The 24,112-nt window shown below is 48.0% G+C and overlaps 1 protein-coding gene across 4 annotated transcripts in view; it reads right to left on the bottom strand.

Annotated features, from left to right (window-relative positions):
* Positions 1–2,025: 2,025 nt before the first annotated feature.
* The window catches only part of Bcat1 (branched chain amino acid transaminase 1), a 74,671-nt gene continuing 52,584 nt past the window's right edge, over positions 2,026–24,112 (bottom strand). For 3 of the 4 annotated variants that reach the window (XM_013115522.3, XM_005072930.3, XM_013115523.3), the window contains exons 7-11: positions 21,369–21,511; positions 14,709–14,794; positions 12,612–12,752; positions 10,187–10,261; positions 2,026–7,094 (exon numbers count right to left, since the gene is read on the bottom strand). In XM_013115522.3, the coding sequence (XP_012970976.1) occupies positions 7,053–7,094; positions 10,187–10,261; positions 12,612–12,752; positions 14,709–14,794; positions 21,369–21,511 (487 nt within the window). In that variant the 3' untranslated portion in view covers positions 2,026–7,052. The remainder of the gene's footprint in view (positions 7,095–10,186; positions 10,262–12,611; positions 12,753–14,708; positions 14,795–21,368; positions 21,512–24,112) is intronic. The other variant, XM_040743589.1, reaches the window with a different exon arrangement.

Raw genomic sequence — 24,112 nt, forward strand, 5'->3', positions numbered from 1 at the left:
CACACACACGTAATCAAAATACCCACCCACATAGAATCCACTCTATGCATACATACTCAGCTGAGTCAAAGGGCAACACACTGAAAGGCACGTCCAAATGATGACGCATGCTTCCGACGTGGAGCCTGACGAACACAGCAGCACTAGTGCGCACACAGCTGCGGGTTTTACACTGTGTGAATGCAGCAGGTTCCAGAGCACACCACAATGGCCAGCGTGTCTTCAGTGGAGTTAGTTAAACCATGAGCTAAGCTTTTATTGTGAAGGTGGCTGCTTGATAGTCATCCTACCCCTCAATTACACACACATGCACGGGCACACACACACACACACACACACACACACACACACTCCCCAAAACCTTTCCATCTAACTTAAAAAAAAATCGTCTATGTACCTTCTCAAGGCATGGTATTCAGGCCAGAAACATGATAATTTAAGGGCTATTGCTAACCAAGCCCTTGAAGACACTTCCCCCACAGATGCTTGAGGTTGGTGTCTGTTGGCTTGTTGCCCCTCTTTGGGGGTCAATGGAGCGCTGAGGGCTTTAGAATTTGTATTTCTCGTGTTTGCCATTGAAGTAAACTAGCTGAGGTGCCTTAGCTGGCTGGTTCTCTGAACTGCCTGCCGTGAATCAGGAGGAGAAAACAGTCAACGTGTTTCTTCCTGAGTGAGAACCCTTGGGTTCTTGGGAGAAAGCTGAGAGGGGACTCAGTCTGTGATCATCATCCACACCACCTACCATGAGGTTCCTGGCTTCAGAAGGCCAATTTGACTCTTGTCAGCACTCTTAAGTGAAATCAGGCTGTACGATACATTCTCGTGACAGGAGGCATAGGCCACATGTCATCTGTGGAATAAGACCCTTGCTTAGGAGAATGTGCTCAAGATCACATTAAATCAACCTCACGGAAAAATCATCACAAAAACTGGAAACCCCTTCTTGTGCTCTGTGCTTCCTGAGCCAACACAAAGGGACACTTCCAACCCCGAAGGAGACGCCTGTCTCTTCTCATCTGTCCCATCAGTGCCTGCAAGTGTGTCACCACCCTCAGCAATGTCACGTCTCCCTCGCCATTCCCGTGGGAGTGCGGCATTGACGGTTGTCAGAAGGGGGCAACATCTTTCCCAGTTCCATGTGTTTCCCTCCCTGTTTCTCTTTGGTCCTTCCATTCTGGGGCATTCTAGGCTATACCCTGAACATTTACATGTAACTCCCTCTCAGAGAGATCTTAGCAAGGGACAAGATTTTCACAGGTTAACAATGTGTGCCGAGGTCGTTTAACACACGACACTTTACAATTTACGGCAATTCTATGTATCAAAAAAAAGACTTGCATTAATTTGAGTATGTTCTTCGCAGCAGGAAGGCCTCATGGCCAGATGGATGGCTGTGGCAGCCAAGTGGTGAGAACTCCAGTAAGGAGGCAGCAGGCATGGAGAGGCCCTCACTCAACAGGCCCCTTTCCTCCTCACGTCTGAGATCCCAGCCCAGGAGATGCTGCCACCCAAACTCCGGGCAGTTCCTTCCCCCTTCAGAATAACCCCCTGAAAAGCCCTCACACACACAGTTGATGTTTGACATTAACCATCACAGCAATTATCTTCCTGTGCAACCCTGCAAAGACAGGAACAAACCACTGTAGCCAGAGGAGATGGCTTGCTTGTTTAATTTACTTACGTGTTCCTGTGTTAGGGGGTGACGAGAGCATTCTGTGGCACACATACTGAGGTCAACAGAAAACTTGTGGGAGTCAGTTTGTTCCTTCAAACACGTTTTGGGGATCAAATTAGTCCCCGAGCCGGCTCCCCAGCCCGTTTTATTTCTTCCTCAAACATCTAGGATGGAGACCTCTGGACTCGCTCTGGTAGTGTGGTTTCGGGTACCCTCAATCTTCACCTCTTGGTTGCTGAGGTGGTCCAAAGATGCACCCTCCACTTACTACAGTCGCTGATCAAACACCTTGGGACATGACACAACCTCACACGTGCAACCTTGCCAGTTTCACGACAGGAGACACACAATGCTTTTTCAGTTATTTTATTGGTGGCAGAGAAGTGCGCACAATCACAGATCTGAAGAACCTGCCAACAGCAAGGAGGACTCTGTTGCCAGCAGAATACAACCACTTTGGGTCCTTAACACAGACACAGTGCTTCACAAGAGATGGCTAGTTCGCAACAGAGTCACTTTCAAGTGCTTAATTGTGCTTCAAAGCATGAGGTAATTTCCTTTACCCGGTATCCTCCACTTCATCCCCTTTAATCCTCTCAAGGCCATCTACCCATGTTCCCTGAAAGCTGAGCCTTGTTCACAGTGTCTCCTTCTGTCTGTCTGCCCAAAAGAGAAGCTGCGGTGCCGTGGTTTCCCTGGTGCTGATGCAGGAGAGCTGGCTAGCACACTATTGTTCAGTTGCCTCTGCTCCCGCCCCTAGTCTCTGATGTCAAAGCTCACTGTACTTATTTGTCTCAGCCACCAAATCTGCCACACCCTGTGCCTGTGTAGTTGTGACTGCCCAGACAGGCTGTGGGAGCATTCCCTACTGGACATCAGCAGAGAAAGATCTATAGCTGTGCAGACATGAACCAGCTTGCGAGTTTAATCTTGAGACGGTCTTGCTTTGCTCCTGAGGAGGAATGAAGATTGAACTCATAGCCTCTGCCTCAGCCTTCTTAGTGCCTAGAGCGTATTAATTTACATTAGAAAGAGGGTATCGCCCTGTAGTCCAGGCTGTACTAGAACTCAGTCTGTAGCTCAGGCTGGCCTAGCTGAAATCCTCTTGCATTACCTGCCCAGGTCTTTTTATCTGTAGACACTTGAAAGAAGCCCTGCACTCCTGGGAAAGGAACCAGAGCCATGGGGACTGAAGAGCGATCTCCATTCTGTTTCCTGACCCTAAGGATGACTTCCAGGCCCCCAGGAAACCAGCCAGAGGGAATAGCAGCACGGCGCCTTATCTTAACTGTAAGGTACAGAACTTCCAGATCTGCTGCCATTCACCAAGGAGCAGTTGGAGTGGTGGACAGGACCTTGAGTTTACTGAGAGGAGCAAGGATGCAGACATGGATGGTCTGTTGGGTGCACCTGACAACACTGCTCAGAGGGATGCAGGTGACATAAGCGTGCCGATGACATATGCCCGGGGTGAGTGACATGAGCCTGGTGGAAACCCACAGCCCTCAGCTCTAACTTCCCAACGGAGCAGAAAAGATTTCCTTACAAAGAACGAAACGAAGCATGTCTGAGTGGAGAGCTGCGCTCAGAGCCCCCCCCCCCCCCAGCCCGTTATCTGTCAAGTATCACGTTTATATCAAAAGTTGGTTCCCATTATCAGCCCCCACATGAGGTAATGTTTACATGCTATTCATTTTCTTCGAGAGCTTCCTATCCTGTTTCTGGATGTGTGAGGTGTACATTGTGGGTGTGCCTCTGTCCAGTAGCACACATAATACAAAAAAATAAAATCTGAAACCCTTTGCTGCCTTAGGGGCAGAGATATGGAGAGCGTAGAAAGTGGAACAAATCCTGCCCTTGTCAAAACAAAGTGACAGTTGCTATCAGGGGTCCGTGAAACCACTCCCTGGGCCCATTGCCTGTAACTACAGCATCTGCATATTCATGAGAAACCCACTCAGCAAGGAAGGGTTCCTATACCTTACTCGGGTCAGAGCATGAAAAACTGGCGAAGCCCTTGGCCTTGATGTGACCAAAGAGTGCCTATTGCTCTAAATAGTTGCTCGGCATCCAATGGAAACAAGCAACTGTTGTCTTCTGAGAGGCCACCAGCCTCCGTCACAAAGTAAATTAAATGACATGATTTTGAATTAAGGACACTGGACTCTAATGTAGAACACAGAACTAGGAAGGCAAATAAAAGAATTTACAGAGGCAGCTTCGTACTTTTAATTCCCTTAAAGCAAACTGAAAGCAGAACACAAAGTCTACTCTTTTGCCTAGTCTGTGCTCAAAGCTGTCTCCACAGCCCAGGATCGCTCAGCAGAGGGAAGGTTTCTAGTTCTGACATGCTATTATCAAGCAACAACTGCTACGGTAAGGGTTTTATCTCAGAGTGGCCAAGGTAGGCTCTTGGCATCGCCACATAACTTGTTTCTTTTCAGATTATTTTGTCTACGTGTATAGGCCTGACTCTATTCTGTGTACCACATGCATGTAGGTACCCCGGAAGGCCAGAAGAGGGCATCAGATCCCCTGGAAGTAGAATTCAGGCAGCTGTGAGCTGCCAGATGGGTGCCGTGAACTGAACCCTGGGTGGCCGCAAGAGCAGTGAGCTGTCTTAAGCAGTGAACCATCTCCCAGAGCCACCGCAGAGTGTTTCTCCCAGCAGGAAAAACCACGGCTCCCTAACGTGTTCCTCAGCCACTTCCTCATGTGCTCACAAACACAGGCTGCCAGAAATTGCCCGTTTGCGTGGTAGCACCTGCTTCACTGCGATGGCTCGAAGCACTCCTCGGGCCCCGTGGCCTCTGCTTAGGCACCTTTAGTAGAATCCTGACTCTAACAACCACATTTCCATCAGCAAACCACATTAGCCAAGGCTCAGACTCTCTGCTTTCAAACTCCTGGTTTTCTCCAGAAAGCTGACAAACCCAGAAATGCAAATTAAGCTAACCATCATCTTAGCTAACAGTTGTGTTTATACCTGCTTACATGTGACTGGCTGAATCTCATTTGATCAATGCAATTAAACAGGAGATAATTGCAGTCGGTTATGCAGATATCAGCAATAATACTAATTTGTTGATTGCGCCCAGCAGATTAGCCTAGCATGTTCCTAATGCTATACTGTCTCTGTCCTTAAATGATCAATTAAATGTTGGGATAAGTGAGTCTTGAAGAAGGGGTAACTGCCTGGTTACAATGAGACTGTCTTGCTGCATTATGCCCCTGCAATTAATCAAATAGTGCACAAGGAAAAAGGGATTCCAGAGGTTCCTTTTATGTCATTTCAAAGGTTGGTCTCCTGTCCTGTTACTTCAGTAAGAATGGCAGGCTGCTCTCCGTATCAGACCTCCAATCTTCCTTCAACAGAGTCTGATGAAAACCTCAATAGGTGTTTACGTAAGAGGTCATGACATATGCTCTCTAATGGTCACACGGGCCACTCTTAGTGTAAGAGGTCATGACATATGCTCTCTGACGGTCACACGGGCCACTCTTTACGTAAGAGGTCATGACATATGCTCTCTAACGGTCACACAGGCCACTCTCCTTTAGAAATGTAAAGTCTTAAGTGGACTCGGGGCAGACAAGTCATCTCCCTCCTCTGAGGACTTGGTCTGTCCACTCTGGTCTACTTGACAGCTAATATACCTGCAAGTCTCTCCTAGATACATACTAGAGATGAGGTCAAAGCATCTCTTAGGATGCTACCTCATGTACAGGAGAGGGTGGAGAGCAGCAGAGCACCTCACCCAAGACTCGTGACTGCCAAGGGAAAGGCCCCCTAAGACATATTTTACCATCTCCTTCCATGTTCTCCTTCCCCAATTTTCTTACTGTTTCTGCCTAAAAGAATGGAACCAAAATGCTATGTGTGGTCAAACATCTTAAGGAATGTCTCTAATGGATGACGTACTCCCCCAGGACTCTGAAGAGACCCAAGTTCCATCAGCAAGATGAAAGCCACTGTTACCTAGAAGCCATGGTACCGTGGCTGGGCACTGACTTTCCAAGGATGAGTGTTTTCTATCAGGACCCGACTTTCTCCTGAATAAACTGGGAAATGAATCACTCACCACTCCCAAACAAGGAAAACACTGTCTGGAATTATTCTGTTAACCAGCCAGGTGCTCATTAATGTTCACCCAAGGGAATGGTACAAAGTATAGATGAAGGTCAAAACCCAGAGTGTATCTCCCTACCTACCCCTCCATCTTACATTCCACACTTAATGTGCAGCGGCTGTTATTTCCATGTGGTTGGTATTTTATCATGAATTCTGTCTAGGGCGATCACTTCAGCTCCAATATAATCTTAAAATATAAGATGATCCTTCCAGTGATGTAGGAATCCATGGACAAGAAAGACAGCTTGAGGTAATACTGCTTACATGCTGCTGGAGTCAGGCACAACTTCCAAAAGCATTTCAGCATGGTGACACAGAAAGTTCATGGTGATACTTCTATGTTCATTTTATGGTAAACACGTACTGGATACCTACTATGTGCTGGGCCTTGAGACTACAAAGATCTAGAAGGCATAGGACCCCTAGTCTCATAGCAGCACAATGAGCAGCTGGTTATAATACTATGTACAAAAGACAGTGGGAACAAGGAGTTTGAGCCTCACAGACACCCAAGGTGAGACTGGGCCACACCATGATACCAAGAAGGGATAGAGACCCCTTAGCTTGGACTTAAGGACCTGCAAATACATGGAGGAAAGAAATCCAGGTGACCAAATTTTTGATTAAAAGACAGAAACAAATCAAGGCATGACAGTGCATACCTGACACCCCAGAAATCAGAAGGTTGAGCCAGGAGCCTGGGCAGACATTGGGAGATACCATGCCAGCCAGGGCTACCTAGGGAGTCCAACTCCCCCCACCAAAAAAACAAAAAAACAAAACAAAAAAAAAACCCAGAATCCTCACCAGCAACAATAACAAAAAGCCCTGCTGAATGTTCCTGAGGATGCCCTGAGCCACAGGGACGCCACCTATGGAATGTCCTCAGATCCTTCTTCCACATACACAGAAGTCTCATTGGCTGGGAACCCTACCTTCTATGACATTTGGATCCTGTGCAGGACAAGGGGAGGCATTCATCATTACCTTTTCCAGAGAAAACTACAGCAGAGAAAGCTACAGTAAGCAATCGCTACCACGTTTCCAGGTGCCATTTGGCGTTGGCAATCACTACACGGTGCAGGTGACGTTTGGCGTTGGCAATCTTCTGTGGCTCAAGGAAAAATCTTGGTAACACATGAACACTGCAACTACAATATGCAAAACTACTAACAGGCGGTCACGGTTCGGAGCAGAGGTCTGTCTTCTGTGGCAGGCACACCGTCAACACACTGAGTTTCTCCATCAGGATAGCAAAACTGTCCAGTCGCTCTCCTCCCTTCCATACTGTGACAGAAGCAAAAACACATGTTTCAGTGTGAAACAAGACTACAGCAAACCCCCACAAACCCAAGCAGCCGCAACTATAAGATGAGGGCTCAGCCGTTAAGACCACACACTGACTTCCAGAGGACCCGGGTGTCTGCTCACACATGTCTCTAATGACAGCTCCATGGGATCCAGTGTCCTCTCTGGCCTCCGTGTGCACTAAAGTACACACACCTCCACCATCCCCATACACACATAAGTGAAAATGAAAATCTACAAAAACTAAATCTAGCAAATCCAGTATGTCAACACACACTTATAATTCCGGCACTTGGGAGATGAAGGCAAGAGGATCTGCAGGAATTTGAGGCTACCATGGGCTACATGAGACCCTGTCTCAATCAATAAAATGAAAATGGTCTTAGTATGAACCTACAGCTGTCTTTTCCCATCCTACAAAATAAGAGCTCGCTGCTCGCACTGCGTTTCCTGATGCACGAGGCCCAGGCTCCATCCGCCCTGAGACTGGTGTAGCAGTGTCAACACCCACCACGTGAGGGAAACACGAGGGGTGCCTTAGGAAAAAGAATCTGACACTTGCCCGATGAGAAGTCAGTGGGCTCTCCTTCCACGGTTCTGGCTTGAAGGCTTTTCCCCCAGGGTGGTGCTGCTGAACGGCAGCAGAATTTTAGGGTGTGTGGCTGGGTCACCGGGGCCACTCCCTATCCACTTAGGACAGTGGACCCACCTAAGCTGCAGGGTAACTTGCCACCTGCCAATCTCAAAGACCAGGCCAACGCTGAATCTCTAAAACTGTGAGCTAGACAAGCCTTTCCTCTGTATAAAATGACAAGCCTCGAGTATTTCGTTTTGATACTGTGAAGCCCGTCACTGCCACACTATTCAGGATGCCTTTCCTGTCTCTCCTCAGAATATGCAAATGCTTAAGAATGACACCTGATTTGGTTTAAAAAAAATGCATCTTGGCATCTCGTTCCTTCTTTCAGTGAAGAAATACTACTGGCTGTATTCTCCTTCCCTAGACCCTGTGCTAAACCCCCAGGGGACATAGAGAGAAGTGAAGAACTCCAGCGTTAAAACAGCTCTAGGAGGGGACAAATGTATGACTGATTATAACGGAACTTCGGGGTCCTGGATGGCTCACGAGGCTTTTAAAAGGCCCCCACAGGGGTTTCAGGTCTAGCCTGGTCTATACCGGGAGACCCCGTCTCAAAAACAAACTCAGTGATTAAAAAGTTCCTACAGGGGATGAACACTGAAGGTCAGCCATGACCCTGTCAGGCAACCAAACTGTAGGGGGCTGGGCAGAGACAGGTAGCATCACGGAGCAAAGCGTCTGGGGAAGAGACAACCTAGAGAGTGGAGGCCGGGATGAGTAGGGGGGGCAGAGACACAAGAGCAGACAGCATGGCCAGCATTGCCCTAGTCTACCTTGGCTTCTGCAAAAATCCAGGAGTGCCTTTCCTCGCTGATTATAAAAAGAAATAAAGGGGGCGGGGAGAAGAAACTGTCAAACTCTCCCCCTGCAGCAGGTATTTATAGGAACTGAGTGTCCAGGACCGAATAATCGGCTCATGGGACAAGCACTTACTGAGCCTAGCACTCGGGGGAACAGATGTTAAGTCAGATCTGAGGTTTCAGAGATTTCTCCCCGGGTCATACTGGCAAGAGCCTTGGTTTCTCTTTCCCTTGTTTTTTTTTTTTTTTTTTTTTTTTGTGGTTGTTACTCTTGTCTCCAATTTTGTGGAACACTTTGCAGGGAAACATCATGTTTCCATGTAACACCCAAAGAGATCAAACGTTCAACATGATATAACACACCATACTTTTTTTCCCCTCAGTAATTACTAAGATTATTTTTCTTGGAAACAGACAAGCTAGTCGCTTGGCTAACCAGCACCAATTTGCCATCTTGTAAGAGGATAATTTGGAGTCTTGAGGACACAAGCACAAAATAATTGGGGGGGATGAGGTTTTGATTACAGATGGGACATGCAGGGCACTCGCGCTTCGTGACTGAGTCTAAGTCACTCCCCGATCTCTGTCTCTGTTCAGTGTGGGTTCTGAGTGCACCATTGGGCTTTTCATTTGTTTTTAAAAATAGGCTCTCTTGTAGCACAGGCTGGCCTCAAATTTGCAACATATCTGATGGCCATGAACTTCTGATCCTCCCACCTCCGATCCCCAAGTGTGGAATTGTAGGCACGCACCCCAAACACCGCTGGTTGTATGCAGGGCAGCCCAGGGCTTCCCGTGTGCTAGAAAGCCCAGTACCTGCCAAGCTGCATCCCTAGCCCACGTTGGATTCATGAGTCAAGGGGGAATGTTCTGGTTTTCTCAACTGTCTACCATGCGTGTCTTTTGTTATTTTCTTCTTTTTCTATTGTGGGTGTGTGCATGTGTGTTGTGCATGTATATGCATTTCTGTGTTTGTGGACACACACGTGGGCACATGCATGGACAGTCCCAAGGTCAACATTCTTCTACCTTATTCCTAGAGGTAGGGTCTCTCAATCAAACCCAGAGCTCACCGATACGGTCATCTTACTAACCACTTGCTCTGGGAACTCCCCTGGTTCTCTTTCAGAGGCTGGAATTACCAGCTGAGCTGCCATGCCCACGCAGCATTTATAGAGGATTCTGGAGACCTGAACATCTATCACCTATATGCGTCTTTTCTATTTTAGCATTTTCTTTCAGATAGGCCTCACTATGTATCCCTGGTGGACCTGAACTCCCTATGTAGACCAGGCTGGCCTTGAACTCATCGATTCCCCTGCTCATACCTCCCAAGCACAGGGACTCAAGCCATGCTCCACCTCACCAAGCTCCTTATGAACATAAGCCCTAAGGTTGGGTTTGCTTGTAATATTTCTTTAATTTTTACTTTGTGTACCTAAGTATTTTGCTACATGCATGTATGTGTGCCATATGTGTGGGGTGCCTCAGGCACGCAGAAGAGGGCACCGGATCTGGAACTGGAGCTGTGAGCTGACTTATGGGAAATGAACCCAGGTCCACTTCAAGGACAGGAAACGCCGTTAACCTCTGAGCCACCTCCCAGCTGGCTCCCGGGTAAACATGTCTACCTGGATATCAGTCAACTTCCCCAAGATGCGGCTTGCAAGCTTGGGGCCGTTCTCCATTGTCGGGATGTGCAGCATCTGCAGGAGAAGGGAGAAAGTGGTCTGAGGGTAGGAAGCACATGTGGTGGCAGTGTCCTGTAACACGCCGTGTCCTGTGAGGTGGAGGCCCAGGGAGGCACCCAACACACCTGTCACACATGCTGCCTCCAACACCTGCGTCCTTTCTGCTCGGGGTTTGGATAAAAACCAGCCAGCCGAGGACAGCTCATTCGTTCCCTACCAACTCAACCAAGGGCACAAAAAGTTGGAATGCCACTCTTCGAGATGGTTCTAAGGACTTCGGGAGACTAAAAGGGTCCCTGAAACAGTAGATGAACTCAACCCAGGATTCTAAGAATCCACAGGATGAATAGTTGCCCTCTTTTGAACCCTCTGGCAAGACACCAGAACTCAAAGACGTGTTGCAACAAACAAAAAGTCATTTCAAAGGGATAAATTAAAGCAAGTCTCGTCTCCAGTCACAAAAGGGGTTTCTGAACCTGTGTCTGGGGCACGGCGTACCTCCAAGGGCCACAAGTCCCATGGGAAGGCAAGGTTAAATTCATAGCTGAAAGAGATTGAGCCGTGCCCATTCATGCCTGCCTGACTGGCTGGCTTTTGATGGTCTGATTTTAGTAGATAGCTCATATTCTCAAAGACTCCTCCTATTATGCTTTTTAGTATAATAGGATAATTACGAACCCTTTGGGCTCTGCATATCTCTCAGAAGCATTTAGGAGAAGTATTAAAAATAAGTTAACCTTTGTAAACTTTTTATTTCTAGAGTGGAGTAACAATTGGATTTTATTACTAAAATGTACCAATATCTACGTAGATATTGCCATAAAATACTCAAACTAGCCCCTTACAATCTTCTCTTCCTCTCTTTGCTTTTCTCTAACGCTCTCTGGCATGCATACAGCGTCCCCTTCTCTGCCACATGGACATAAAACCAGGGAGTTCATTCACAGTGAAATAATCTGTAATAATAATAATTACAATAATAATCACAATCAGCTGAGATTGTAATGTTGAATTCACAAACCAGAGGATTTACATTTAACAAGTCATCTGAAGCAGTTAGTCTTGTAGGAATAACAAGCATACACCTATACACAGTTACATACTGTCTACATGCCTATAGAGTAATGTCTACACAGTTCAGACTGCCTACATGCCTATAGAGTAATGTCTACACAGTTCAGACTGCCTACATGTCTATAGAGTAATGTCTACACAGTTCAGACTGCCTACATGTCTATAGAGTAATGTCTACACAGTTCAGACTGCCTACATGCCTATAGAGTAATGTCTACACAGTTCAGACTGCCTATACACTCATAGAGTAACATTTACACATTTATGGAATGCCTGTAAAATAACTCTATCTTTGCACTCTAAAGATAGAGGAAGGCAGATGTGCATAGGGATTGGATTTTGCTATAAAAGGGAAAAGCCTCCAGCAGGCAACATAATGCATGTATGGTGCAGGTAAAATTGGATCAGTGGGGGCTGGAGAGATGGCTCAACGGTCAAGAGCACTGCTGTGCTTCCAGAGGCCCAGGTTTGACTCCCGGCACCCACACAGTGGCTCACAATCACCTGTGATAGCAGTTTCAGGGGCCAACACCCTTTTCTGGCCTCCACAGACACTGCATGCCCACGGTACACAGACAGACATGCAGACAAAATACCCATACACCCATACACATGAAATAAAATAAATAAGTCTGCTCTTTAGAAATTAGACTAATGTAGTAGAGAGGTAACTATCTTTTTTCTCACAACTAAATCCTTGAGTTGCTTCAGACATCTGAGTAAGCCCGGCGCGCACCACTTGGAATATCTGCACAGTGGTCTACAGCAGTAACAATAGCGGCAGACGGAAGACAGACAATTCTCACGTGCATTTTGTAGCTATTACTACTCCACTCCTACAGCAGCGTCCTGGAACCAGATAGGACAGAACCAGGTAAGCGTGGAAGTCCCTGGGCACAGCTCCACATTCACCAGGACGAAGCTGACTGGCTGTCATGTCTGAACTCTCACTAAACCACCGGGAGGATGAAGCGCTGTACCAACACAGGTCCAACCGGCTTGGCTTTCCCTCGCACACCTTATGACTTCATTAAGTCACAGGTAAATGTTTACCTCTTTAACAATTCCATTCCTGCACTTTCTCACCGTGAGCATCGGGTAGAGGGAGGGTCTGCCAAGCACATGGGGTCAGAGGTAAGCTAAGCTTCTAGAATTGGTTTGTCTCTCCTTCCGCTGTGTGGGTCCCAAGGACCAAAACTCAGGTTTGCAGCCTGGATGATAAGTGTCTTCACCACTGTTCCATCTCGCCAACTCTGGGGCAAAACTAGGGTTAGGAATGACTCTGTCTTACCTGGCCCTTGTACAGAATATCTGAAACCGGGCAGACAACGCAGGCCGTCCCTGAGCCAAACATCTCCTTCACTCTGTTCTCCTTGAGGGCAGTGGTCAGGTCATCCATGGTGAGGTACCTCTCACACACCTTAAACTCACCCTGTTTGGAATATTACAAGTGAAAAAGAAAATCAGTGCTTGTTGTTGGATCTGGCTGAATTTGGATGGTGTCATAATGGTCCTCTGAGAGAAGCAGAAAAGGACACACTGTGTGATTGCCCTAACATGTTGAGTGGGAAGGGACACACTGTGTGATTCTCCAATGAACTGAGCAACCTAATTCCAAATGACAGTCATCAAGATGCTCACCATGGATTCATGGCATGTTTTCACACATGCCTGTTACAGGATGTCATAAGTAAGGTCTCACACACTGACTCGCTCTAAGTGCTACTTAGTGCATTTCCCACATCTTTTACAGTAAGGAGAACCACTGATTGCATCATGCACCAGTACGGGGACAGCTGCCACTGACCACGTGCCAGCCGCGTGCCCAAGTCTACAGCGGCATCATCTCTACAGCTGAGGACACTTGGCTCCCAGAAGCCTGGGGGGCTTCCTTCAGACCAAACGTCTAGTAACAGTAGACACTAGCCCTGATCTGATTGCCTTCAGGAACGGGAAAAAAAAATCATAAGCTGAGTTCATATAGCTGAAAATGTCACTTTTTGTTAGGAGCTAATATTTTGACTTCATGAGAAATTAAACCAAGGGGTGCTGGGATTGTTCAAAATTAAATAAATTACTAAACAATTTGTGTTCCAGAAAGTCAGCAAACAGTACTAAAAACAGTTGAGGTCTGTGTTTATGGAGAGAAAAATAAACCAGCTTGCAAGTCAACAGAATCGTGCTTGCTTGGCTGCTCCTCATCTCTGGGCTAGTTCCCCTGTCTGGCAAGTTTGACCCAAGTGCCTCTTGGCATGTTTCTGTTTCAGTGTAGCTTTAAGATAAACTGCAGTTAAAGAGTTGGGAAAGACCTCTCCATAATCACCTGTTTGCCAAGCTCAGGACCCGGGGCTGTAGGACGAGCTCAGGCTCAAACCTTTCATCGAGCCTGCTGCACTTGGTCTATTTGTTTTAATAAAGCAGAAACTGCTGTGCCTCGAAAAGCCATGTTTCCAAGTGCAGACATATTTGGGACAGGGCAAGCTGTCTGGAATTAAACCAACAGTTTACAAATGTCACGCCCAGTGTGCCAGCCAACGGCAGCAGTTGTGTTTTGTCTACTCTGAACGTGGTAGGATGATTTAGCGCATTTCCTCTACTTTCAGTCTTTTCCAGAGAAGCGGCTGGTCTCTGGAGATCATGTCTAAGCATTTATCTACCGGGACTGTCTGGCCACAGTGCGCTCAGAGCATTTTCATGGTCTCTGGGGACCTGTAGAACATACGGGTCACAAGTGCCAGCCAAGAACTCGTGCCATCCAGCCAATTCACTCCACATCTACCTGACAAACGCCGCGTCCTTTCAAAGAACGGTGCTCCTGTCTCTTTTGCATGCATTTGAAAGTTTACTGCAAACAACTTCATATTTGCTTTGAGTGCTCTTACGTTTTAAAATAAGCATGTGTAGAAATCTAAGACAGTGGGGAGGTGGGGGGAGGCAGTAGAGGGAAAAAAAAGACAAACCAACCTTTACGCTGATATTAATGTGTCAGTGAAAATCTGTAGCTCCTATAACGGTCACGGGCACAAAAAATACAGGGTGTGTCACCAATGCAATAAGGAATAACTTACAATTGAAGTTAAGGTCTGGGTGGAAACACCCAGGTAAGCCAGTAGTAGAAGACACCCTGTGCACAGACTGAGCCTAGTTAGAATCCCTCCTCACTTACACAGCCTGTTCAGCTGGTCCTCTGTATGCCCTATCCGGAAAAAAAACCACTTACTGGCTGGTTTTGCCAACACAGACCTTCTAGAGAGATCTGCTAAAGGTAAGATTTAAAGATTGGATGACACTGGTGAGAAGCACAGGATATGGTATCATCGCACAGAGGGGCTGGCTTTGGTGACTCCGCCTTGGGCTTACGGGGGTTGTCTGGGTCAAGGGCACCCACCCACTGTCGCGCCAGCTCTAGGATGCTTTGCCTCGTCACTCCCGGGAGAATGATGCCATCTAGCGGAGGCGTCGCCAGCTCTTCCTCTGTCAATCAGAAACAGGGGGTGTTTGCAACATTTCACTCGTTAGACATGTCACAGCAAGAGCCACCTTCAAAGCCGCCTCTCACAATGTGGCTAACAGTAAGCCATGCAGGTAACTAATTCCACTGCCCTGCATCGCTGGGTTGCTCAAATCTCCACTCACTTTTCAGACAGATGCTTACTTTAATGTAAGAGCAAGAGAGACAGCTCAGCCGGTTAGAACAGGTATTGCACTTGTAAGGACCAGAGTTCGGCTCCCAGCAGCCATGTAAGGGGCTCACAACTGCCTGTAGCTCTGTCTCCACGGGACCTAGCCCTCTCCCCGTATCTGTGGGCACTGCACACAGATGCACACACACACATAAAAAAATGAATAAAACAAATCTTCCTAAATAGTCAAAAAACAAAAAGGAACCAGTGAGATGGTAAAAGGCACTAGGTTCAGAGTCTCTCCCCGAGTCCAACCCTCTGGAAACCCCTAAAAGGTAGTCCCTCATCTGTCTTCCACGTATCCTTAAGCAGTGAAACAATGAAATGCTTTCTAAGGGTAGGAAAGGCTGGGGTGGCAGTTCAGCACTTAGGAGCACTGTCTATGTTTGCAGAGGACCTAACTTGGGCACCTAAAAACCGTCCGTCTGTAACTCTAGTTCCCAGGGTTCCAACACCCTCTTCTGGCTGCCAAGGGCACCTGCACATGTGGAAAGCTCACACGTACACACTAAGGAATGTGCGGTATGTACTCATGCACCCACGCGAAATAATAAATAGAAGTGAGAATTAAGGAACGCTCTTCAAGATGAGGATCCGCATCAAAATAATTCCTTATAGATAAAAGCTGGCTGGCCCTTAGCACAACAAACGTAACACAGGATCCATGTCAGTGCCATACACAGCACTTGTGAGGAGCCTGTTACCTCAGAGCTGGGTAGCCTGAGCAGGGGGATGACTGGTAGCAAGCCCTTAGCAGGGCCTGAGTTCAGATCCCAGCACCCATGTAAATGCTGGATGGAGGGGTCATACTTCGGTGCTGCAGAGGCAGGGACAGGTTTACTGGCTAGTTAGTCTAGCCAAATCAGTAGCCCTAGGCTCACCTCGTGTCTCAAAATATAAGATGGAAAACACTCTACCTCAATCTCTGGCCTCCACAAGCAATGTACCCACACACACACACACACTCTCTCTCTCTCTCATGTGCGCATACACAGACACATTCGTGTGCGCATGCACACATGCATGCACATACATGCACACACACAACAGACACACATACACACATACACACACACACATGCGTGTGCGCGCATGTGCACGCGCGAGGTTATTCCTCCTGGTGCTGCTGGCACACTGCCTTCTAGAAGCCCACGTCGCCGGCCTCATAAGCTACACAGGCGTTGGTGCGAATGACTGAGGTTCAGTCTTTCCCCAAGAGATCTGAACGCAGTGGGCTCTGTGTGAGCTGAGGCACCTGCTCTGCAAAAGAAAAGAGAACCTCTGAGCACAATCTCAAGAGGTGAACCGCTGGTCCCCAACATGAAGACCCAGTGAGCCCTCCACCAAGAAGTCCAGGCACAGTGGTCCAGCTGCAAGCAGTAGGCGGTCCTCGCCTACACAAGCCCCTCTCAGAAGCCGGTACTCTGGTGGATCAGAAGGCAGAGTGCATGCATGTGAAGGCCTGGGTATGATCCCTGCACCACAGGAAATGGGTGAGGATGACGCAGGGCTGTAATCCCAGCACTAGGGAGGTGGAGGCAGAATTGGGAGTTCAAGGTCATCCTTAGATGGGATTTGAGACTAGACTAGGCTACATGAAACCCTGTCTTAAAAAGCCATCTTCAGTGGTCAACGTCTCCCCTTCCTTCCCACCTCTGGCTTCCAGCAATGTGGTCCAACAAGCCTTAGTTTGCCACCTGATGAAGATGTGAACCTTATAGAAGATGCCTTATCTATTACTCATCACCTGCTTGAAGGGATTCACAAACACGCTTCAAGGAACACCAAGCAGAAGCTGTGGGGCAGCTGCCCTTAAATACAGTTAAAAACTTTAGAAGTAACGCACTTCAATCCTGATGCTACAGGAGAAACAGATGTGGATTTCCCCAGGCTACTGACAATGAGTAGAAGCCATGACCACACACAGATCAAGGATCACTACACTATGTCTCAGGGTGGGGTGGATCTAAGCTCTTTATCTCCCTAACAGTTACCAGAATAGAGATCTGTCCATCTTTGTATGCCCCAGTCCCTGCGTCATGCCTGGCCTCGCGTCGACTATAAGGTTTTTTGTTTTATTCTGATGTGTATGGGTATTTCACCTACCTGTACTTATAGATACTGCATACATGCAGTACCCACAGAGGCCAGAAGAGGGCACCAGAGACCCCAGAACTGGAGTTACGAGTTAGAGCTGCCAGGAGTGCTGGGAACTGAACCTTGATGCTTTGAAAAAGCAGTGCTCGGAACCACTGGGGCATGCCCCAGGCCCCTACAGTATTTTTTAATTTTACAAAATGAATGAATGAATCGTCTTTGCTAGGCTACAGCTGTTTGATTTGGAGGGATTATTCATTGTTTGAAAATTGCTTTCTAGAAAGGAGAAATTGCTTCTGGCAATGTTCCCGAGGCTACTTGCAATTTACAAGTGTTAATGATCTCAGAATAAGTGTGTTTTGTGATAGCTCGTTAGCTAGACACAGAAATGTGTGTGCGCGTGCATGTGTGTGTGAGCGTGCGGTTTTCACACACACACACACACACACACACACTCAGACCTTTCCTCCAGTTAGCTCAACTCTAAGACAACACCGAGTTAAAAGCAAACAGCAGCCCTTGCCGTGTGCAAAGGCTGTGGTGTGAAATGAATTTAGCATCCGACTGTAACCACCAGCCTGAAGTCAAGAGGCAAAACATCTGTTCCCCTGGTTCCCAGACAGAACCGATGACACCACGACAACATTTGGGTGAGAAGTGTTCACTTTTCCTCTGCGACCACAAACACACTCCCAGGGGCCAGAGCCGGGAGGGAAACAGCCGTACAGAGGCAGCCTGTCACTCAGCGAACTCTGGGGGCTGGTTACTGCCCTAAGTTCTGTGAGCCACAGTTTCCTCTCCCTCCTCCCTCTCCAAGGAGGGACATGCAAGGACTGTGCCAGACCGTGGCTGACCCAGAAAAAGGACTAAAGAGGCCCAAGGGAGAGGACACCTTTTGTTTCTTATTATTGGATGAGTGTGTGTGTGTGTGTGTGTGTGTGTGTGTGTGTGTGTGTGTGTGTGTGTGTTTGTTAAGAGAGAGAGAGTGCCGGCGGGGCGGGGCGGGGCGGGGCCGGCTCCTGGAGCTGGAATTATAGGCAGCTGTGAGCTGCCAGACACAGGTACTGAGAACTGAATGTGTCGAGCCTGGAAACACCCTGGCCACTCCCAGTCGCCCCCTTTCGCCCCAACTGAAGGAGCTTGTGCAGATTACAACATCTGGCTCTCATTAAGTACTCTGTGCTTTGCAGGAGGCGGAGCCGGAGCCACTCATTCCCACTCTGATGTTTTACCCACAGCCATGCAAGAACGCTCTGTGACCTCTAAGGAACAATTAGCCACCAGGACAACCTCCAGAGCTGTAATGCAGGTGGTACTTAGGTCCATGGTATCTCCCATAAATGGTGGTGTCACTGTTTCTGAATGATCTCTCTGTTTGTGCTTGTGGTGGTTTGCGGTGCTGGATGGATGGGGTCAGGGACCGGCGTGGGCAGGGAGGAAGACATCTCCTAAGCACAGAGACTGGCGACAGCCACCTCTCTAGCATCGCCAAGGAGATACCTTCATGAGAGGCCCTCAAATCCCAGCATAAATTTTGTTTCCTTACATTTCCAAGTACAAACAGCAGGAGCAAAAGTGTGCCTGGTGTGTCTGGCTGAATCATGTGCCCAGGGCTGGAGGAGACAGCCCAGCAGAGAGACAGCCTAGCAGAGAGACAGCCCAGCAGAGACAGAGACACAGCCCAGCAGGGAGACAGCCTAGCAGAGAGACAGCCTAGCAGAGAGACAGCCTAGCAGGGAGACAGCCTAGCAGAGAGACAGCCTAGCAGGGAGACAGCCTAGCAGAGACACAGCCCAGCAGGGAGACAGCCCAGCAGGGAGACAGCCTAGCAGAGACACGGCCTAGCAGAGAGACAGCCCAGCAGAGACACAGCCTAGCAGGGAGACAGCCCAGCAGAGACACAGCCCAGCAGAGACACAGCCCAGCAGAGAGACAGCCCAGCAGAGACACAGCCCAGCAGAGACACAGCCCAGCAGAGAGACAGCCTAGCAGAGACACAGCCTAGCAGGGAGACAGCCTAGCAGAGACACAGCCTAACAGAGACACAGCCTAGCAGAGAGACAGCCTAGCAGAGACACAGCCTAGCAGAGAGACAGCCTAACAGAGACACAGCCTAGCAGAGGCGCCCAGGGCCACCTCACCCTTAGATGGAATGTAAGGCTCACCTTGTGCTGCACTCAACCTCACGTGAACCACGCCCCCCACAGCAAAATAAAGTAAATGTGGGGGGGCGGGCGGGGTGTTATGCAAAGCAACAAGTGCCTTTAAAAATGTTCACTGAGGCCAAGACTGGGTGCCTAAAATATCATTTAATTCTGTGTTTGTGTGTGTGTGTGTGTGTGTGTGTGTGTGTGTGTGTGTGTACATGTGCATGCATGAGTGAGTGTGTGTGTGTGGTCTGTGTGTAAGCACACATACATGTGCATGTGTGAGGGGCGAATGTGTGCATGTGGGTGTGCGCATACGTGCAGAAACCAGAGGGCAACACTGAGTCCTTCCCTCTATCGCTCTCCATCTTGTTCTTGAGTCAGGGTCTTTCGTTGGTCACTGAGTCCCTAGGATCTGCATGTCTCCACATCCTAACGGTGGTGTGAAAAAAAAAAACGAACAGCCAGCCACACCCTGACTTCACTTCACATTTTCAGTGTCTATAATCACTTACTGTGAAACAAACAACCAAAAACTGTAATAGGTCTGAAAATGTGCTCCTAAATTTCACATGCCAGTCAAAACCCTAACGAGGGTCTGCTCTGTTCCTTGCCTGGGATCGGTTAGCTCAACACCATATAAACTGCCAACATTCCACTGAACCCGTTTCATATCAAAGGCAGACACTGAGCATTCAGGATGCTAGAGACAGCCCCGAATTTCAAGTCACATAGAGGGTCGCATGCTCATCATTCCAGCATCCCACGGCCTGCAGCAGGAGGGTTCCTGTAAGTTTGGGTGGGTACAGACTACAGAGTGGGACCCTGCCTCAAAACAAAACAAAAAAACCTCAAGGCAGGTATGCTATAATCCCCCATACTCAGGATGTAGAGAATGGAGGATTTGAAGTTCAAAGCTAGCCTTGGCCGCGTAGTGAGTTCCAGGTTATTCTGGGCTATATGCACAGGACCTTGTCGTAAAAAAAAAAAGAAACAACAGAATTTACATGTAGTGGGGCCACAGGAGTGAATGGACCCCGATCTACTGGCAACCTCAGGATACACACTGGGTTATATTAAAGAGTACAGTTTATATTGTGTGGGAATATATGGATACATGGATGCCGGGGCTTTCGGTGGAGTTGGGAGGCAGGGTGGGGGGTGTCCTCTCTTTCCACCTTGTGGGTAGAGAGTGTTGAACCTGGGGTCATCAGGCTTGGTGGCAGCCCTAAGAGTGTAGGTTAATCAAATGGAGATGCAGATGCAAAGAAAGCCTACAGGGATTCTGAGATGTTGCCTAAATGTGTAAAAGAGAAACCAATTCTGAGGCAAACTCTAGTGAGAGAGAGGGGTACGGGGTAGCGGTGGAGCCCTGACGATAGGCAAGAGGGTCCCGGGTTACGTCTTCAGCACCACAGGATCAAAAGCCAGTCAAAGGGGCGTCCCAGCCAAGCCCGCAGAGCATGCCTGTAACCTCGCCGTGCAGGGGCCTCAAACAGGGTGACAAATTCAGGGTCAGCATGGGGTGCACAGTGAGTTAAAGCTACTCCACACAACTAAAGAGAGCCTCAAAATAAACAGTCAAGTGGGGGCCATAAGTGTAGTTCTAGGGAGAGTTTGCCTAGCATGTAGGAGTTTGATTCCCAGTTCTGCAAAAAAAGGAGGAGTGTACACTAATCCCCCATAGCTGATAGAGGTTTTACTAGCACATACTGCCAGAATGAACAACTGAACCAAGCAAGAGTCATCACTAAAGACAGAGAAGGAAAAAAAGTATATTTTTTAAAGGAAAAAAAAAGTGTTGATTTTATGAATGTGGGCATTTAGTCCGTATATCTGTACATTGCATGTGTGCTGTGCCCATGGAGGCCGGAAGAGGGCATCGGATCGCCTGAAGCTAGAGCGATAGACAGTCGTGAGCCCCCGTGTGGTCCTCTGTAAGTGCAGCCGCTGCTCTAACATGCTGAGCCATTTCTCCAGCAGCTGAGTTTTAAGCTACAGTCTCAAACCAAATATCAGGGGAAAAGGACATAAAATAAAACCAAGCCTGACACAGGCTCCACACCAGTCCCTGTACCCTGGCTGTCACCAAACTATGTCACCTCATAGGAGAGCAGTTACCTCCGTCTTCGTTCGTCCAGTAGAGGAACAGATTCATCGTGCCCACTTCAGTGATCTGGTCGTCCTTGCCGTACAGCCAGAGGACCTGCTGACAGCCGTTCTCCACCGCCTCGCACTGTGCCAAAAGGGACGCGCCGTAATTGCTAGCCAGGAAAAGAAAAAACAGCTGGTGACAAACGTGTGTCACCTCAGGCCTGCATTCCACTCTAATGGTCCCTTCCTCGGCTCGCTGGCATTTATGATGAAAGACAACCGGAACGCTGAAATTCCAGTAACTCAAACATACACCCTCCACATGTGACTCTATTTGCCTGTGTGGGCACTCACGTGTGTATGTGTGTGTGCGTGCGTGTGCGTGTGTGCGTGCGTGCGTGCGTGCGTGTGTGTGTGTGTGTGTGTGTGTGTGTGTGTGTGTGTGTGTGTGTGTGATGTGCAGGTGCCTAGAAAGACCAGAAGAAAGCATCAGATCCCAGGGAGCTGACATCACGAGTTGCTGCGAGCCTCCTGACATACAGAGAGAACCTAACTCCGGTTCTCTAGAGGAACAGCAAGCACTCTTAATTGCTGAGCCGTCTCTCCAGCCCCCATTTCCTCTTTTAAAGGAAGGCTGTGATTCTACGTCCCTCATTCCTCTGTAGCAAGTACTATTCAAGAAAGATGCAACAGTGTTACACACACACAGACTGGAGGGATAGACCCAGTGCACCAAGTCTACAGAGCCTCTGGCCATGCCGGAGGAGCTGTGAGTAACAATTGTAGAAGGGAATCCTCTGAGGGCCCAACCTGGGTTAGGCAAGGCCACGGTACTGCAGACCCTGAACTGTCTTTTGTCTCTCCCAGGCCGTTACATGTTTGCTGCAGCTCTCTTTCCCTGGTATCTGGCATCTATGAGTGGATGTGGGGAGATCTCCACGGCCTGTAACATAGTGTGCTTATCTACTGGGCATTTTCACCTGTGGACTGTCAAGAAGTTGGCCCCTCCCTAAAGCTACTGTCTAATTTGGTAATAACAATGATAGCCTATACAGAGTTTTGACGGATGAAAATACGAGGCTGTGTTTCACAACTAAGGCCTATGAGTACCATCTTAAAGGCTATGTTTCACAACTAAGGCCTATGAGTACCATCTTAGGAGCCACTCAGGCTAATGATGAAAGGGAAGCACCTGAGTCCAGGAGCCGGGCTGGCTCTGATTCTCTTAATGCTGAAGAGAGGCAGTCAGGTACCATTAGCAAAAGCAAAGCTTCAAAATAACTTCGGGTTAGACCAGGCGCCTTGCTAATAGCTTAAGATAAACAACATCAGAGAACAAGCCGAAGTTCACACTGACACCTAGCTGAGCTGTCTGACTCATTAGGCTAGAGTAGAAAATACAAAATGGCCTGACTGCTGCTAGCTCCCCTTGCTAGGTCTGGTTCATGGCCAAAGGTGACGATTAATTCCTTATACCCTGATATATAAAAAAAAAGCTATCGGTAAGTAGTTATGTACCCTAACGATTTAAAGAAGAGCTGACTAATTGTTTTTCATATATAAAAGTTTAGGTTTGTGATTCCTTTTAGGTGCCTGATAAGATTAGCTTTCAAGATAAGTAAAAGTAATTGGCCCTTTCTTTGTAACTGCAAAATGCAGCCTGCCCGTAAAAGACAAGAATAGCTTGCCTGCCCACACAATTAATCTATAACAAATTGCTTGGGCATGAATTATGTGGTTTCTTGGAATAACTTGTTTTTCACCTGTAGTACTTGAAATGTTTGATCATGTAAGGGATATGGGAAACATGCTATTTTTTTTTTTTTACTATTTGTTTTGTATTCATTGTAATCATTCACTTGAAAAACAGAACATAACCACATTGTAACTCCTATGCTGCCTCAAAAACTTTGTCGGGGCATGTAAGCTGTAGAGAAAAGGTATACAGCAGAAAGAAAAGAACAGAGGAAGAGCATAGGAAGAATATAAGAGAACAGAGAATAAAGAAGAAAGCCATCAAGAGAGTGTGAGAGCTCCTTTTCCCATAAACCCCTCAGATATAAAAGTCCCACTTACGCCAACTCTGTTGGATTCCTTTCAAAGCCCTGTGCTGCTGGACACTGGCCCCCAGACACCGGTGCTATAGCTGTTGTGGAACAGAATGTTTGTCTAACAAAGCAAAGACGTGTTGCATTGGTTTCACCTTGCCTGCCTAAGGCATCAGATGGGTCTCATGAAAAGCCGGACGGCCAATAGCCAGGCTGTAGAGGGATAGGCAGGGCTGGCAGGCAAAGAGAATAAGTAGGAGGAGGAATCTGGGCATGAGAGAGAATCAGGGAGAAAGCGAGGGAGATGCCCGGGACCAGCCAGCCAGGCCGCAGAAAGACAGACAGACAGACAGCCACAGAGGAAGCAGGAAAAGCAGGACATATGGAAGAAAAGAAAGGTTAAAAAGCCCCGAGGCAAACCACAGATGAAGAGAAGCCAGATAAATTAAGTTAAAAGAGCTACCTAGAAACGAGCATAAGCTATGGTCCAGTATTCATAACTCATAAAAGACCCATGGCATGATTTGGGAGCTGGTGGTCCAAAAAAGCTGGCTACATACAGTTTCCTAGAGAAGGCCACCTTCTAGAAAAGCTCTGAGGAGGGAAAGGTCGTCACTGTGAGCGGAGAACACCTGAGGCTTGGGGGACACCTTTCATTCCCAGCTCCCATCATCTTCCATGTCAGAGGCCTGTGACTGGGCTCTGACATCCCTAAACCTCCCA

The sequence above is a fragment of the Mesocricetus auratus genome, unplaced genomic scaffold, assembly GCF_017639785.1.
Source record: "Mesocricetus auratus isolate SY011 unplaced genomic scaffold, BCM_Maur_2.0 Super-Scaffold_100001, whole genome shotgun sequence".
Lineage (NCBI taxonomy): Eukaryota > Metazoa > Chordata > Mammalia > Rodentia > Cricetidae > Mesocricetus > Mesocricetus auratus.